This window comes from Phasianus colchicus, chromosome Z (assembly GCF_987193195.1).
Source record: "Phasianus colchicus chromosome Z, bPhaCol1.hap1.1, whole genome shotgun sequence".
Lineage (NCBI taxonomy): Eukaryota > Metazoa > Chordata > Aves > Galliformes > Phasianidae > Phasianus > Phasianus colchicus.
Window position 1 is genome coordinate 23,553,391 of NC_143476.1, and position 18,329 is coordinate 23,571,719.

At 37.7% G+C, this 18,329-nt stretch overlaps 1 protein-coding gene across 3 annotated transcripts in view; it reads right to left on the bottom strand.

The window, feature by feature from the left end:
* GAK (cyclin G associated kinase) overlaps positions 1–18,329 on the bottom strand; it is a 69,679-nt gene that overhangs the window by 29,470 nt on the left and 21,880 nt on the right. For all 3 annotated transcript variants that reach the window (XM_090132461.1, XM_031609385.2, XM_090132462.1), the window contains 8 exons: positions 16,909–17,032; positions 9,628–9,677; positions 9,388–9,536; positions 7,233–7,355; positions 4,622–4,755; positions 2,179–2,373; positions 1,040–1,157; positions 3–82 (listed from right to left, as the gene is read on the bottom strand). In XM_090132461.1, coding sequence (XP_089988587.1) covers positions 3–82; positions 1,040–1,157; positions 2,179–2,373; positions 4,622–4,755; positions 7,233–7,355; positions 9,388–9,536; positions 9,628–9,677; positions 16,909–17,032 — 973 coding nt within the window. The remainder of the gene's footprint in view (positions 1–2; positions 83–1,039; positions 1,158–2,178; positions 2,374–4,621; positions 4,756–7,232; positions 7,356–9,387; positions 9,537–9,627; positions 9,678–16,908; positions 17,033–18,329) is intronic.

Below are 18,329 nucleotides of genomic sequence, written 5' to 3' on the forward strand. Positions count from 1 at the left end.
ACTTTGCAAATTTCACTGTGGTAGCGTTTCGGGGCACAAAACCTGTGTGGAACTGAATCTGAAACATCTTCATAGAAGCCATCTGTTGGAAACAAAAAATAGGGAAACTACATAAATTCACAAGCAGAGGCACCATGTTCTGTACTTAACCTGAAGCCAAGGATTTCTGTAAAGGTTATTTCAGCGTTCATTTTTCTACCTTGTATATTCTACCTGGAGCAACTCTGCACTAACCTCAGATTGTCATAGTTTGTCAAATGTTTCTAGACATCATTGTAAAGCTTGAAATGCTATGACCGTTATTACACTTTTCAGAATAACATACTCAAAGAAACTCAACATGCAATACACCAACCAAGAAACATATGTCAAAGACACAGCTCTGTTCAGCACAGTTTTGGAAGTAACATGTTTAGAAATACACTGTAAGAGTGCCCTTTTCCTGTGCATCAGTGAGCATTTATTCGTTGAGCAGGTGCCAGAGCAATGGCACAAGTTGCCCAAAGAGGGTGTGTAGCCTCCCCGTGGAGATACTCAGAAGCTGCCTGAACAGCCTGGTTTGGTGCCTGTTAAAGCAGGGGGCAGAACCATTTGACTAGATGCAGAGAGCTTTAGGGAAAAAGTTACTGTACGTAAAACAAAGAACACACTGAATACTGTTGCATCAAAGGTCCCAGTCATGCTCATTACAAACACTATTGATGTATCATGTTATAACAGACAAGAGAATTCTTATGTTTTCTAATTAGTGAATAATTGCCAGAAAAAAACAACAAGTAGGTGTTAACATTATTAGCCATGAAACTGACACTGAAAATGAACAAAAACAAGCTAACCTTGGCTGAATTTTTCACCCACCTTCAATCTCTGCAAATGACAGGATTTTGTACTCCTATCTACAAAGTTAAAAGAAAATGTAGAAGAAAACTTCTATTGCAGTAATAACTTGTCTGACCCAAATGATTCCAAATATACCTTCAACACAGACTGCACAAAGGAAAAACAAGCCCTTGACATAGGCTGTTAAATTTGCCATTACCTTGGCTTGTAATCGTCCTCCTAGTGTTGACCTCGCATGATAGATAACAATAAGAACATCTCCTTGTACTGTTATACCCAATGGAATTACAGCTTTCCCATCTTCAATTTTAAACTCCCTGAAGAAAAAGCATACCCTTCTGTTAGTCTAGATTCAGAGAAATTGTGTATTTCCTTATATTTAGTTTGCTTTCTCCAAGACCTTTAACACCAACCCATAAACTGCACTTAAAAGTTCTTACTGCCAACAAAGGAACTCACTCTAAGTAACTTTAAAAAAAATTGTTCTAAAAGCCAGAAGCTAACAAAGAGCAGCTGCCTAGAGCAGCAGAAACACACTTAAGAAGCTGCTGGAAAATGCAAGAGCACAGCTAGAGCAAAGGACAAGACAAACAAGGTATTATGAATATGACTGTCCCAAGGAAAGGTGCAAAGAAACTGCAGCTGTCCTACTTCACGATACTGCTACTAGTAAGGATTCTCACTTTGGAACAAAGGTAGGGGAAAAAAAAAAGGTGAAAATACCCCACAGCAGTTTTATTCTCACTCTTTATAAGCTCATGACATCTCTTTACTGGGCTTAAAATTATAGGAAAGTTATAAGGACTTTGGTATTCCCCCATCTTTCCTCCATCTGTGACTATTACCTAGAATTGCATAGCAACATTTGCACTCGCAGTGATGCACTGCAACAGAAGAGCTATGCCACAGCTAGTGGCATTAAGCACTTTCCTTAGTGTTCCTATGGCTGACGGATGCTTCCCGTTTTTCATGACTGCACTGTGAAGTTCAGTTTCAGTGCTGCTGCTATATCCCCCCAGCAACTACATGCAAAAATGGAAGACTGATCCCTGTGGTACAACACATGAAGGGTCTTGTTCCATTCTTCCTCCTAAACCCCACAGCGCAATACGCCACCTCACTATCACTCACCCATTCCATGGAGATACCTCCATGCTTCTATTTTCTATTTTTTAATAACCACATGATTAACCTTTCAGGATCAACAAAAATGGGATATAGGAGCCTTTCCAGAAGCTTCCTGTTCAACTGGCACAACCAAAACTGTATTTCTCCTCATAGAAAAGACAAGCTTACTACAGAAAAACAAAACATACAGTTTTCATAACCTGTACTTACTTCATTTTGTCATATTCCTGGGAGGTAGTGGTTACTCTCTCATCCCCTACATAAACTTCACAAAAAGGCCTGCAGCCATTGCGCTGCTTACTGAAAAGAGGAACCGGAGTCATGATGATGGATCTGACCAGGATTGGCTTGCTGTGAGGAATGATGGGCTCTTCAGCCATCATGTCACACATGTACTCAATGTATCTGTCAAAAACAAAAAGGTACTCATGAAGCCAAAGAAGCAAATCCTAGCATTGCGTACGCAGGTTACTTTTATTAATACTCAGCCTCTGAGCAGTAACAAGTAACAATAAAACAGTGGGAACACTTAACAGCACTGCTGGGAAACGGTTTTAAAATCTGATACAGTATCACAAAAGGAGAACTAAATGGAAACATAGATAAATATTTAGAATCCTCACTGGTCTTTCCATGTAAGCACAGCAACACAGTTTCTGCACAGAAGCACAATGGCTCCAGGACAACAAAAACAAACAGTACAGAAAATACAGTCCTGTGAAAGAAGTCATCTGCACCTGTGTTCCCCCTTACACACAACTCTAGTCCCTGCCTTAGGTCTACACAATTATCCACTTGTAAAACAAACTAGCCACTCTCTCCAAAAGCCTCATTTACAGTATCCCAGTAGAAGAACTATTTATGTTTCACAAAAAATGAATTAAAGTTACAAGAGTTCTGAAGCTAGTTACTCAGCACTTCCTAGCAGCACTTTACACACTAGGCTAGGTTAAAGTTTATCTTACACGGCCTAGGCTGTAAGAACAATGCCCTAGCTGAGTTTCTGATCTTGAGGAATACTGTCCCAGCAAAAAACTGTCAAGACCCTGGATGAGATCTTTTGGGAAGCTGTCTTTAGAGATACAGAAACAGAATAGAGATGGCAGCTCTTTAAGGACAAGAGCTCTCCATCCTCTAGCATTTCTTCTGCAAAGACAGGTTGAGGCAGCTGGACTTGTTTTTAGCCTAGAGAAGGAATGGGGAGACTTCACTGGGGCCCTCTAGTATTTAATGGAGCTGATAGACATGGCAGGGACCATCTTTTTACATCATCCGATAATGGTAACAGCTGAGAAAAGTCCCTGAAGAAAAGGACTTGGGAGTGTTTGTTGATGAAAGTCCCAACATCAACATCAGCAGGCAGAGTGTACTTGCAGCCCAGAAGGCCAACTGTATCCTGGACTGTATCAAGAGAAACATGACCAGCAGGTCAAGGTCAAGATTCTGCCCCTCCACTTGTGAAAGCCCAACTGGAGTACTGCATCAGTTGTGGGACCTCTAACACAGGAAGGACACTGAGCTATTGGAGTGGCCGTAGAGGAGGGCCACGATGATGATCAGAGGGCAGGAGCACCTCACCTACAAGCACAGGCTGAGAGAGCTGAGGACCTTCAGCCTGGAGGAGGCTCCCAGGAGACCTCACAGCCACTTTTCAGTACCAGTTGGGGGCCTACAGGAAAGTTGGAGAGGGGCTTTCTATAAGGGCACGTAGCAACAGGATAAGAAGAAATAGTTTTAAACTGGAAGAAGGCAGATTTAGACAAGTTATTAGGAAGAAATTCTTTACTGTGACAGTGATGAGACACTAGAACAGGTTGCTCAGTGAGGTTGTGGACACTCCTTGCTGGAGGCATTCAAGGTCAGTTTGCAAGGGGCCCTGGGGAGCCTGACATGGTGGGTGGCAACCCCATTCATGACAGGGGGTTGAAACTGAGTGGGCTTTAAGGGCTCTTCCAATCCAAGACATTCTGTGATTCTATGATTCGTTAATATAAGTTACTCTGCACAGGACCCCTTAAAATATACTCAGTAAAACTGTACAACATCATAAAACCTGTCATTTGCTCTTCACAAATCCCACACACTTCTCACATTTCTAGATCTAATCCTTTTTGTAGGAAATACCTTTACAACCGCTGTTGCTTACTACTGACTTCATCATTACGTGATTACAGGAAATGTTTCATATATTTTGACAAATGTTTTTAAGTCATCTCTGCTTTCACACCTTACCAAAAAAAAAAAAGCATTTTTATCCAAACATGAAAAGGAATCATTATTCTTTCCACCAAATTTGTGGGGTTCTGACACATTAAAATCTATGGCAGTAAGGTAGTAAACATGGAATATGATGCCTTCCACATGAGGAAAAACATTTTATACTTAAGACAGCATACTCTTATATTTGTTCTTAACACTTCCTCACTACAGATCATACTTAATTCAGCTGTGCTAAGAACACCATTGGCGATTAAGGTCTCACCAAATTCAGAGCTACTTGATTTATAGTACACTGTTTTTTCCAAGTATTTTGCTGCTCACAGACACTACTGAAATAATTTATCCTAAAAACCACCCTGTAAGAATAGTAACTTATTAACAGTTGCATAGATACTTGCTTCAGTAGTACATTACAAGCAGACTGATACCATACCTTTTATGAGAAGGCCATATGCCAGGAGGACAGCGTTTCATACTGAACATATAAACTGCAGCCTCAGCAGTAGTGAAGAGACGACAGAAACACAGAAAAGAACAAACTACAACAGCAGATGCTGCTCTTCCATCCTACAAAAAAAATTGTAATTTTATTATTAAACCTAGTGGAAAAAGCATTACAGAAGATACTGAAGAACATAATATCTATCTGTAATGTGCAATGAATCTCAAGTTCTAGTGTGATCACTGGATTTGAAGACTGCATCTGAAGTGCTTTCATTCTATTTCCACATGATACATATGATACCACAGATTACCTACTTACTCAGACATGAATAAATTGTGGTTACGCTTAAGTTTTCAGGTTTTTTTAGCTTAAGTTTTCAGTTTGATGTTTATCATCTTACTATCACTATCATCCATTTATAGTCTGTTTCCTGGGTGCTGCCTTAAAGTTTTGTTTGCTCATTATGGACATCCAGTACCAGAGAAATCCAAAGAACAGAGCCATACTATATTGTCTAACATTTTGTCTAGAACTGCCTAAGATCAATATTTGCCAGGGCACTAACAGAAGGGAAGCAAAACACTCAATCTACCTCCAGGAACTGCTGGGATATACTACATTCCTCCCTAAAAATAAAATACTGAATATTTGGAAGTTTAGTCAGTGTTTGACAGAAATTTGTGCATGTTTTGTTTTGGCCAGCAAGCATGGAATAGATTTTTTGTAGTCATTTAGCATATATATGTAGAAATGAAGAGAAAAACTTTTCTTCTCAAGTTGTTATAACAGCCTTTTCCCTCAAATCCAGGCCATTACTAATCATCCTAACTATTAGTGCTGGTGTAACTAGCATGTCCTAATTAAGGGCATCTTGCTCTAACATGGAAATCAGCTCAGCTTAGAGCAAAAGACACAGCCCTATGATCTCCAGAAGTCACTTCTAACCAATGTTAGCCTATGATTCTATTGGCTAGACCAGGCCTTTTCTGTGAAGTTTCAGGGATCAATAGAGCCACAGTCCCTACACTGAGAAGCCCATGCTTAGGACAAAACATGAATGAGTACAGGGTAAGAAAAATATCACCAATAAGCATGACAAGCAGTGAGTTATGTACACCAGCACTACAAAGCCATTAAAAAAAAAAAGTATCACACAGAGGAGAAAAAACATTGTACAGACAGGCTGACAAACAACAGCTAACCCTCTGCAACCATGTAATGAAGCTAGAGCAAATGAGCAAGATTTTAAAGATTATGTTTTACATAGAATGACAGCATTCAAAATACATAATATTTTATATAGCAAACAAATCTGATGACAGATCTTCAGAAAGAAACTTGATAATTTGCATAACAGAAACAAACGGAATTCTTCATGCAGAGATGAGACATCAAGAATTTCAGGTTTTCCTTTCATGTTTGTAAAGGATGTAGGGCTTAGTTACAGAGAAACTATCCTTGGCCTAAGCAATCATTAAGGTAGCAATAAAAATCTGTTATCAGAAAATGCTAAGGGTCTAAAAGTTAATATTTGTCCCAAACTCTTGACAAAATGGATCAGATTTTTGACCAAAGCATTTTGAAAGTAAATATACTTTAGCTTTTTCCAGCAGTTATCTTAACGGTGTTTATTTAAACATGGGTCAAATACAGCTATTCATAAGAACACTTCAGAACCTTTCCAATCTCTGGAAGCACTCAAGGCTAGACCAGATGCAGCTCTGGGCAGCCTGTTCTAGTGGGTAACAACTCTGCTGGAAGTGGGGGTGGAATTGGAACTGGATGATCTTTAAGGTTTCTTCCAACCCCAGCAACAACAGGACTCTGTTTATGAAGGTGCAGCATATCACGTTTCAGATCTGCTTGCCATTATGTTCTATCAAGATGATCTTGTACTAACATGCCTCTAAAACTATGAGTTTTCAAGGATGACTAACGTTGAATGACCCCAGATTATTATGCAGAACAAAATGCTACTGAAGATGATAGAAGCTACTCAAGACCCTGGCATATGTATTTTACATTCAATTTTCATAAGGAAACATGACAGTAACCTCATGTGCTCAAGCTTTGCAAACAAACTATTCTTTAAAACTATTTTTCTTTCACGTTTAACATGAGGTAGTTTTTTATGCGTACTTAACTTGCATTTTTCAGGCTACATCAAAACTAGTGATGCATTAAAGAACATTGGAAGTTACAAAGCAACCTGATACCAGCAAAACCAAGTTCTATTAATGCTCAATAGTCAGTTTCTGCAGTTCTCTACCTATTTTTCTCCAAAGTCCTTCATTAGAAGAGTAGAATGAAAAGCAGAGCAAACATTAAAATAACGAAATATTTTTTCTCCCAGAAGTTATTTTGCCTTGCACTGTCCATATATTTTCCTACATTACATACAAGCTAGGACTATATTATCCTACTGTCTAAACAGAAAATACATGGAGATTATTTTTCTAAATACCTTGCAGGATGGAATTACCTCCAGGCCCTACAATGAAGAAAATCACTGAACTCCCCAAGTAATACTAGCATTCTTAATCACAATCTAAAGTTGGCAAGAGCAAAATACTTGGGGTAATATCTAGCTACTACTTACTAGGCAGTGCACAATGCAAACATTTTTCTGGTCCTGTTTCAGCCATAAATGCATGTTCTTGCATATACTATAAAGATTCTGAAGATTTGGTGCTCGTCTTGCTGGCCACCCACATTCAGAAACCTAAAGAGAGACAGAAGAGGTGGGAAACAACATTATAGTTGCACACATTCACAGAAAAGGATATTTTACAGTTTAATGCCATCTTCAGGTAGAAATTAAGCAAGACAAAATGTAGTCTTGCAAAAATAAGAAGCATTCTATAGGATCAAAAATAGTAGACCTCTAGTCTGTTGCACTGGAAGTGCCAACAATTCAGATTACTGACTTTTAATCAAGGTTTATGAAGTCTTTCAGAACTTACTGATAGATTATGTGCAACAGGAAACCAAGAAAATACAATTTCTTAAGTATTTTAAAAGCTGTTTTACTCTGATCACGTTGACGGCTATGCAGAATCATCTTCTGCTGCACAAGACAAGAAAACCTAGACTTCTTTAGCTTACTGCATAGCTGTTCTAACCCAGTAATGAACAACAAAAGATAGGAAGTTAGGAAGCATTGCTCATTGATTATCTGAATTTCAAAGATGGACATAAAAAATTTCCCTACCATAAGGACTTTCCTGACAAGATATGAGATACTATTTCCTTTCAGATGCAGCAAAGCAAAGAGCACACAATAAAATTGATGTCACTAAGATAAATGTAGAACACAAAATGTTCAGATTACTGGTAGACTTAGCTGTGTTTATATTACCATTTACAGTATTATTACATCAGGAATATCAGCATATAAGTGCACTAGATTTGCATAACCAAAAAAGCTATCTCCAAAATAAACAATTTCCTAAACACAGAACGTATTATTTCACAAACATATTATTAAAGCTTATTTCATAGCTTTGTCAGAATAGGAGATAAAACTGTTCACTTAAATATGTCAGCTTCAGTGGACTTCAGTTCAAAAAAGGATTCCTGAGGCTTTTGCTTTGAGATACCTGACTAAACAAAATAAGTGGAAGCTCCCTGAAGAACTATTACCTTTCATGTTGAACAGCCTTTGGCTAAACCTCAAACTCAACCAAACTCAGAAAAATATTGATCTTGAATAGCATCCTCCAACCAAAGAGGCAATAACTGCTCTTCAGGTTGGACATGCTTTGTCTTGTCTACAGATTTGTGATGATTCAAAAAGGCAAGAGACAAACACTGGATTAAATACATTCTCTATTTCCCAGCTTGATGAAGTTTAAGTGAACTCAGATAACTGAAGCAATGCTAAGAATGGCTCTGCAGGATAATGTCTAAAAGGAGTTTCACATAACAAACAGTGCTTTTACACCGTCAGCTAGAAGTCAGTACCAGAGGAGGATCATTACTACTACGGACAGTTTAGATATGGTCTAACACGGTCACTGCTAGAAAACTTAAAACTCAGTAGTAATCTGCACAGTTGAGCTAGTTATAGGACAGTTAAAGTGTATTTAGGAATAGAGAAAGAAGTCCAGTACATCAAGTATCTTCCAAGCTGGTTTCACTACTGGCCTCAGTACAATGGGGATATGGTCTTCATTGCAGCATCACAAAAATAGCCAGGAAGGTAACTGAAGGCCCAGCTGTTAGAACAATATTTCAGTCAGGAGCAACAACCGCACACCTACACTTCTCAAGAAAAAGCAGCACCCCAGGGCTAGGCCACACAGAAGTCAAAGAGTATGCAGCAGGACAAGGAAGAAGTCTCACCAGTAAGTTATTTAAGTGGGACTTCAAGGAAGTGCTACATCTGAAAGTAAAAACCTCTGAACAGAGAGGAATTGAAATGTTATTAAGATTTTTAATTATGTTAAATATTCTCCATATAAATCTGAAACATAAGGGTACTAGTACACTTCTTCAAAAGATAACACCAGCCTAACAGTCTTTAGTCAGAAATAGTGAAGATTAGTCTTCAATTAGTAAGTTTGAAATGGAAGTAAAGGCAAGCAGAGAAGAGGTCACTCTTCGAGTTTATGTTTATAACCAGTCTGTTGTCACCTTATTGATTAAGCAGCATGCTTTAAAGTATCACATGACAAGAAGCTGAAGGTATAAATCAATACATTGCATTGAAATGAAATACCTTTTACGAAAATACAAAAAAAAACAATACACACTCTATTATGGAATCGTGAAGGTCTGTATGTCCTTGGAGAAAGATTATACACAGCATAGTGCCCAGGATGTTTGGAGTCCAGACATAACCGTACATCTTCTATGTTATTTTTGATGGCAGATTCTACACCTTCTGCTGGAAAGGACATCACTGAAAAAGAAGATCAGCGGGTGAGGTACATAGTTTTTTTTCCACGTATAAAGCACAAACCGAAGTTATTTGTGAGACTTAGCAATCATACCTGCAATTCTTGAAGTGATGTATGATATATCCAAGTCTCCTTTCGCATAACTGAAAAAGAATATATTGGAGGTGATACTGAGAAACAGAACCATTCAAGCCATGAATCTAAAGTCTTGTCAAAGGCTCCATTCACTACCATGAATAACTTTCTACTCCTTTCATCTGAAGTGTTTCCTCAAGTTTCCAAGGTTTTCAGAGTAGATGGTGTACCTGCACTGTGGCTGCAACAAAACTATCTTTGGGAATTTTATACAGATACTCTCAATGTTTAACTCATTCTACAACTGTTACTGATAAATGTTCATTGTAAACACATAAGCAGCTTCTAAAAGGACCTGAAGAACCCTGATTTCTTACACAGTATCAATTTTAAAGCCCAATGAAGATTCATTAACACTTCAACTGGAGGACATTCTAGTGCTTCAAACAGATTATTTAAAGATTCCAAAATGCCTGAAGTGAGCAAAGCATTAATCATTACTCACTGGTTTCCTAATTACCTTTGCAGTTTTTTTTTGTAAAATAGCCTCCCAGTGATTTTCATATTTACATTCATTCCTTCCATCTCTGCCTTACCCCCCATCTTACACTAATAATTTACTATTTCAAGATTGTCAGTATTTTGTTTGCAGGATACCTGCTGTACAGCAAGGTGAAAATCTGGGAAAGACAGTGAAGTCCCAGCATATGTCAAATGAGCTGGATCCCATAGGTCTACACTTTACTTCACCTAGAGAGTTTGTTTTAGATAGCTTACATTGGTAGCAAATCTCCAGAATATCAAAAGCTATAGCAACAACATAGTGCATATTCAGCAAAGCAGCAGCACTCTAAATCATCACAAAGTTTCAGGACACCTAGAATACAGCATTCATTTCTGAAACACCAAAAGTCTCTCCTTGACTCCTTATGGCATGCTGGTTAACTTAAAGGAGTCTAGAGGGATTGATTAAAAGATTACTGAATTTTCAGGGGCTAGGAGGAGAACTTTGGATGAAGCAAGAATGACAGCTCTGAAGGCAATGACAAGTACTTGTATGGACTGGGTTAACAAATGATAATGGCCCACAGACTCAAAAGAAACTGAAGTCACCATAAGAAAAGTTGAGAACCTCACCAGCCAAAACACTAAAAACTCAACCCTGAAAAACACTGCATTAAGAGGTACACAAAATGGCCAAATCAATACTATTTCAAAAACATTTTCATTTCTGGAAGGCCATTAACTTCATCGGGTAGCTGAGATGGTAACATACTGCTGCAGACAAACTGATGAAGGCAAAAATTTACATTCAGTACCAATTATAAATACTAACGAAAACCAGCACAGTCATTTCTGATTGTGAGGTGTTAAATTATTTGTCACTTACACCCACTAACTTCAAGTAAAAAAAGCATGCAGATCATTCTAATGATTTGAACTTTTTCAGGTATCAAGATGAAGAACCATCTAACACAATAGCCTAAAAACAAAGAGGTATTATGTCTTCAATACCATAATAAGTTAAACAGCAACACAAAATGAGTGCTTACTGCTACAATGAGCAAAAAACCTGAAGTCTTCACTTTTGTTCCTTCAGGAATATTTTCAGATATTGACCCTTTACTAGCAACACCATCCTACACCTTTTCTATTTTTACATTTGTCTATATTAAAATGCAAAATTATTAGGAGAGTGGGTCACACCACACACTTGCAGAAAAGTTCCCTGCATATTAGAACTTGCTGAAAAAGAGTAGTTTGGATTGTTAATGACAGCATAGATGAGGCAAGTTTGCTGCTTTGCAAGAAAGTCTGCATGCCTGTTATAATCAGAAAAGTTTCGAAATGGTTCTGCTGTGTGAATTAGAGTGCAGCTGGTACACAGACTGGAGAATCAACCCAAGACTCTTAAAATGGGTGACTATCTTTTGAATTCCTATTCCGTGTTTTCATTGAACCTTTTCTTTTTTTTTTTTCTTTTTTTTTTTTTTTTGAGTATTTCAGAGCTATTTCAGTATTAAGACTGGAACATCAGGTGCTCTTTTTTAGTATAGTGCTTCACGTCAGACTGACAACAAAAATTTCCTTAAATGAAAGCAAAAAACATGTACACAGTTGTGGAGTATACTCTTCACACACAGTGATATGCATTTCAAGTCTACTCTGCAACAAAATATCAAGTCCATCTGAGGTCCATCTTTACATGCTGCTAACAACTGGACATACACTGCATCATTGCTGGCAGGTGATGAATACAACAACACACAAGTAGTCAAGTTACTACATGTAGGGTTTCTAGCTTGTGACCAACATGGAAAAATTCTGCAAAATTCCATAACAAATGTGCTTCTTTAAGGCTTCAGTTAATGTACACAGGAAAGTATGTCATCATATCAATATCTAGTCCCTTTCCTAATAATAACAAGATTCTTATACCCTCACAGTGAAATATCTAGATGGAAATGTAGCAAACGTAAACTCTCACTTTGCAGCATAAGCATCTGAATAAAATCAGAAGTCCTAATTAAGTTTTTAAAACTTCTCAGTGTAAAGGGCTGGCATTATTGGTTTTGTCAGAGAATAGCTGCACTGATGAGGCCACAGTTTGCTGAAAGGTTAAAAAATAAAATTAACAAGTTCAAAAGCTAGACAGCATACAGCACAAAGTTCTAGAGCAGCACACAGTTACCTTGTGATACTGACAGCTGAACAGGGGAAAGAAAGAAGACATACTAGTCAATTTAGCTACAGTGTGAGCAAAGTATGGCCTTCAATCAAACAATGCTCTAATGCTAAGCAGTCTTCCTCTAGAGGTCTACACAAAATTAAGATAAAGATCTATTAATTAACTGAGTAACATTGCTCTTGGAGTTTTGTGTTTTTTTTTTTTTTTAAAGCCATGAAGAAGTGTAGCGGTGAAATTCACATCAATCTGCTCCCACTTGGTTTTGCTTTGTAAAAACTGAATTAATCATTCAACTATGCCGTGGTAACATGAAGCAAAGTAATATTCCCATGAAATGAAGCATTAATGCTGCACCAAGAAACAAAATTACCCTAGTAGCACAGAAAGCTAGCAATGAAAGGCACTAAAATCTTAGTTCCTTCATTAGAAGATATTGTTTTGGCAAAGCTGGAAGACTGGTCAAAAGTTTTGCAGAAAGGTTCGATGCCAGCAAATGCTGGATGTTTATAAAATTTATAGAACTTTTACATAACATTTATGGGTTATCTTCTGAGGTTTTCTTTCTGTTTTTTTTTTTTTCTTTTTTTTTTTTTTTGGACAAGACATTTGTATCTTGTGTGGAAGCAAGCCTCAGTAAGCAAAGAAGCTGAAGGGAACAGCAGCATCACAACTGAGGGACAGGAGAGATGGACAGAAAAATCACACCAAGGTTGCACAACTAATCCTGAGTTAGCAGGCACACATGGATATGTGTGGTAGAACAAATCTCCCTTCAGTGCAGATGCTGCCCTGCAGTAGCATACATTAAGTTAGTTTGTGACAACAAAAGGGCTGAACCTCCATAACTAAAGAGAGACAGCCCAACAAAGAAATAGCTTCCACCTGTCTTGAACCTAAACATACAATATATGTTTATTCCAAAATAGCTTTAAATAAGGTGGCATGAGAACAGTCAAGATGCCCCTGATTCATTCATATTCCTAGTAGACAACGACACATTTTAATGCTCAGGCTTTTATCACTTATCGCAACAAACAGGAGACCCAAAATTTGAATAAAGACAGCTAAGGGAGAAAATTATCTTTTTCTAGGAAGTAATGTGGATTCAATGAAGAAAAATCTGCCTGAAGATAAAGCACATAACTCTAAAACTCAGAAAAGCAGCCATGAGCAGGAAGGAGACGGCCCTTACGTGGGCTCAGAGCAGTGATGAAAATGCATGGCAAGGAAGAAACACTTTAGTTTGTCCAGAAAGTCTGCTTCTCATATTCACTGAGTTTTAAAAAGGTAGTTGATGCTGTTAGCATAAGGAATTTAAGAATACCTTTTCAACTACAATCACTTGTAGCCACAAATTTGTGAAGGCAGAGAACAGCCATGGCAGAAAACAAACACCCTACAGACACAAAGAAAGAACAAGCAGTTCAGCTCAGTTAAAGCATGAGTAGGTCAGGAATGCACAAAGCCTTGTGGTGGGACTCTCACAAGGACAGTGATATATGTGAATGCTGAAGAACCTCAGATTATCTCTGGTCCTGTATAACATTAACTACTGGTCCAAGGTTCAAAAAGTCAAGGTTCGAAAAACATGCAGTCTCAGAAAACAAAACGTGCTGTGTTAAGAGCCACTAATAAACACTGACAAATTACAAGTGGAAAAGTTCTCTGTGTATTCATTAGATATTATCTGGAAAACAAGAACTAATGTAACCGGTCCTCACTAGCACAATGATATACTTGATGCAATCTCATTTTCTTTAAGTTCCCAAACCACTGACCAAATATACATGGTTAACTGGAGACCTGGAAGTTGTGCCAAAACAGATGGCCATCCACAAGACCAAGATTTGTTTTTGCTATTGCACATTTTAAACAAGTTCGACAACTTTGTGTTCTCTGTCAACAGAAACAATAGTTTAAAGTGACTATACACACAGCCCTGCCCAGTTCAACAGCCTTGTTGAATATCTGAGTGGGATTCACCTCATCAAGAAGCAGCCTCGGATTTAACAGTCAGACAATTTATAGTGAAAGCATCAGCTTGTAGAAAGTCACCTGTGGAAAGTCATAGCACAACACTGCCTGTCAAACCTCTCCCAATTTGTCATAGCTCTTGGAAGTGCAGCATCCTCCTCTAGACAGGAAACATCATTGATTAGTTATCTAATTTGATTATCGTAACACTTACAGCTAGTAAGTCTTAAAAAACCAAACCATGCTGAGCAAACCCACTCTCAAGATAATCTATTGTCATTAATATTCACATCTATAATTTTACAATTAACACATAAGATGGAAAAGTGGAGAGCTATTTCCTAGTTAAGAATCTTTAACAACTTCCATAATGCACATGCAATAACACTGCAAGAGCATGAAGATCCCTGACAGAGGCTCAGACACTATAATAAAGTAAATCAATAAGTAATTCTAACTGAAATGTTAAGTATAAAGTTCAGCCACAAAGCAGTAACTGGTCATTAGAAATGGGAACAGTGACTAAAACAGATGAAAACTTATTCTGGGCAATCTCTATGCTTGTATCAAATGATTTTGGATACAAGCATGTGAACTGAACAGCATATTTTAAGTCAACAAGTGCTCACCGTCTTATATCAGTCAGCACCTCATGGGAGCTTAGATATTCAGTCCATACTTTACTCCTTCTATGCTACCCTTGGTATGGAGCCAAATGAAAATATACAAAGCAGAAAGCCCCACAGACTTGTTAGGTAAGAGAATCAAAAATAAAGTGTGGATACAGCACAAGGCATTCCATACACATGTAGGGTTCTTATCCCTTGTCACAGGAAAAAAGGAAAATGACGCAAGACGAAATTGTAAGAAGTAGTCAAACTTCCAGTGGTCAATAAGGAAAATCTGGTTGCAAGAGCAGGAAGAGAAGCCTCTTCAAATATAACTATATGTACAACAGTACAGAAACACCTCATGGAAAATTGCACAAGAACTGGAGTGCAAGAGTACTGCAGAAGCAGTAGCAACTGTCAAAATAGTAGAGTGGAAGAGTAAGATCTACTGCAGGAATAAAAACATGCAAATCAGAGCTCACAAATTTAAAAGAAGACAAGAATTCAACTACTGTCTGTCGCTAAGGGGAAAAGTAGTAATTTCCCTATTGCAAAACTTGAAATTTAAGCAAAACTGGCAGAATTTAAAACAAAAAATTAAGTACCTTCAGGCTGTAAGAGAGCTGTTGAAGACAAGAAATCTGCAGAATATATCCATGTATTATCACACAGAAAATTTTCTTGAAATAGATATCACAAAAGGAACAGAAATTACACTGAATAGAAGGGCTGATAAAGATCACTTCCACAGAAGGTAGCAAAGAGGTAAAGAACAGAGATATGCATCTCAGCACATACCAAAGAGATAGAAGAACTGCTTAAAATTAAAGCGCTACTCATCACAGTGCTTTGTACACAGAATTTCTACGGTTCTGTTGGGTTCCTAAGAATTCACTGCTTTCCATCATGCAACAGTTTACTCCCCCCATATACTTCCCTTTTTCTTCACTTGAGCCTGTGTGGTTCTATCACAGCAGAAAGTTTGATGTCACAGCTGTCACAATTGATTTTAACTGCAGAAAGCTGCTAAGGACAGACCAAAACTGCATAGTTACTGTGACCTTTAAGAAACTGAAGATCTCCTTTTTGAGCACTACATGGAAAGTTTAAAGCAGCACAATAAACACTACACTCCATGATAGAAAAGCATGTTGCAAATAAAAGATTTCACAGTATTCCCAATTACAGGGTCAAAAAAATCTACAACAAAGGAATACGGTAACTTGTCCAAAGGTGGGATTCTAGCTCTATTACAACACTGACTTATCTTCTCATTCTAAAAATTAAGAAAAAGCTTTTTATACTGCACAAAACTCTATAAAAAAAACTGAAAAGGCCAAATCCATATTCTGATCACTAATCATATAGAGGCAATGGAAAACATTTGCTGTGAGTTTGGAAAACTCATTAAAATAGATTAAGAACCTGAGAAAACATACATGAAAGAATACCGTCCTGATTTGATGTAAGGGCTAATGAGGAAGACAGTGTGAAACTTCTCATTTTGCCTCAAGTCTCTGCCTTTCATCACCTATACCAGACACAGGATCCCATTTGAAAACTAAAATGGATAGAAGAGCTCATGCACCATTTCCCTGTACTTTTTCCTCTCACTTTCATTGCCTTTAACTTCCACCACTCCATCTTATTCTTTCATTATTCACTCAAGCCCTATCTTGTAGCTGAATTCGTTTATTTTGATCCATGATAATCCCACTTTCATACTCCTCCTCCTAGTTCCAGTCCCCACCAACTCACATCTCTCAGGTTTTCAGTATGTACAGAATACAGCAGACAACATCAAGGAAGGCAGTACTTACAGACAGGCTTTCCCCTCCCAGCAATTTCATTTCTATACTATTGCTTCTTCAGCTTTTGTATAAGAATCGCTCAAAGTCCCTGCAGTAGTTATCAGTTGCTAGAGCTCATATTTAGAAAGTGATTGGGTTGAGTTGGACTATTTCTGGAATAAACTCCTTACTTCTGTAATGTAATTCTTACCAACATTTTTTTTTTTTTACTCACTTGGCCACAGACTGGATAACTTTAGAAGATGTATCCTTAATATTAGTGAAAAATCGCTCTGTTCCACCCCTCAGAATATCAAAGAACCCTCCATAAGTCTGGTCACATTCTGCAACGGTCAGGCCTAGAGTAGTTGAATAAAAATAATTGTACTGTAAGTCACATCCAAGAATGGCCTCCAAACTAAAGAAAATTACCTACAAGGCTGTAAAGTGAAAGCATATACAGGCAGAGCTTTGCTGTAAGGCACACAGTACTAAAGATTTCCTTAACCACAAACTACACAAAAATTAAAAAAAAGATACCTGTGTGGTAAAGAGCTACTAGTAAATCACTTAATAAATTGTTTAATTGACTGTATTTAAGAGAAAGGGGAACAAGATTTGTACTGGTAAAGCATTTCTTTCATATTGTTTCTGCAAGAAAACATGATCTTTTCTTTACTATCAGTATCAACATGCAATATTTCATCAGCAAGTCAACTTAAGCATCTCCAGTAAAACGACATTTTCAAGCAGGGCTTCAAAAGCAAGCTGGCATAATTAAGTTACATTTTAAGCATGCAGTCCCAGCTAGGAACATGCCATCATTAATAGCAAACAGCACTGCATCCTGCACAAAACAGATAGCCAGACAAGATTTTGATTACAATCACAGAATCAGAGGGATTTAAAATGACCCCTGAAGGTCACCAAGTCCAACCCCTGATGAAACAGGTTCCCTAAAGTAGGTTATACTGGAAAGCACTCATTTCGAATATCTCCCAAGGATGACGATTTCACAACCTCCCTGGGCAGCTTGTTTCGATGTTTTGTCACCTTTACAAAGACAACTTTCCCTATGCTTATACGGAACTTCCTGTGTTCCAGTTTGTGCCCACTGCCCCTTGTTCTGACACTGGGCACAGCTGAAAAGAGCATTCCTACTAGGAAGATAGATTCTTCCACAACAGTTTATACACAGATGAAACTACCACAATAAATATTACCCAACTTTCCTATTGAGCTTTAATGCCTTCTTATTGTCAATTCAGTATACGTAATAAAAACAAGAAAAAGTGAATACAATATGAAATATTCCATTGCTGTGTTTTACATTATGATTAATGTTAAGCTCCAAATTCACAAGTAATATATGAAAAGGTGGTTGCTGAAACTGCTTTTTATTACAAAACCAAATGCAAGCAAGCCAACCCAGCTTTCACTTTCTTTACTATACCAAATGCAAGTATTTCCAACTAAATGAACCCTAGAATACTTACATTTCTAGAAAGAACATGCCAGCTTTTAAATCATTTTGGAGACATGTTTTGGTTGAATCAAGTACGTACTGTTAGTCTAACTACTGTTTTCCTTCAGATGATGCCACAGCTTCTTCTCACCACTGAAGTTTTTTGGCACAACCCAGCACAATTGTTTCTT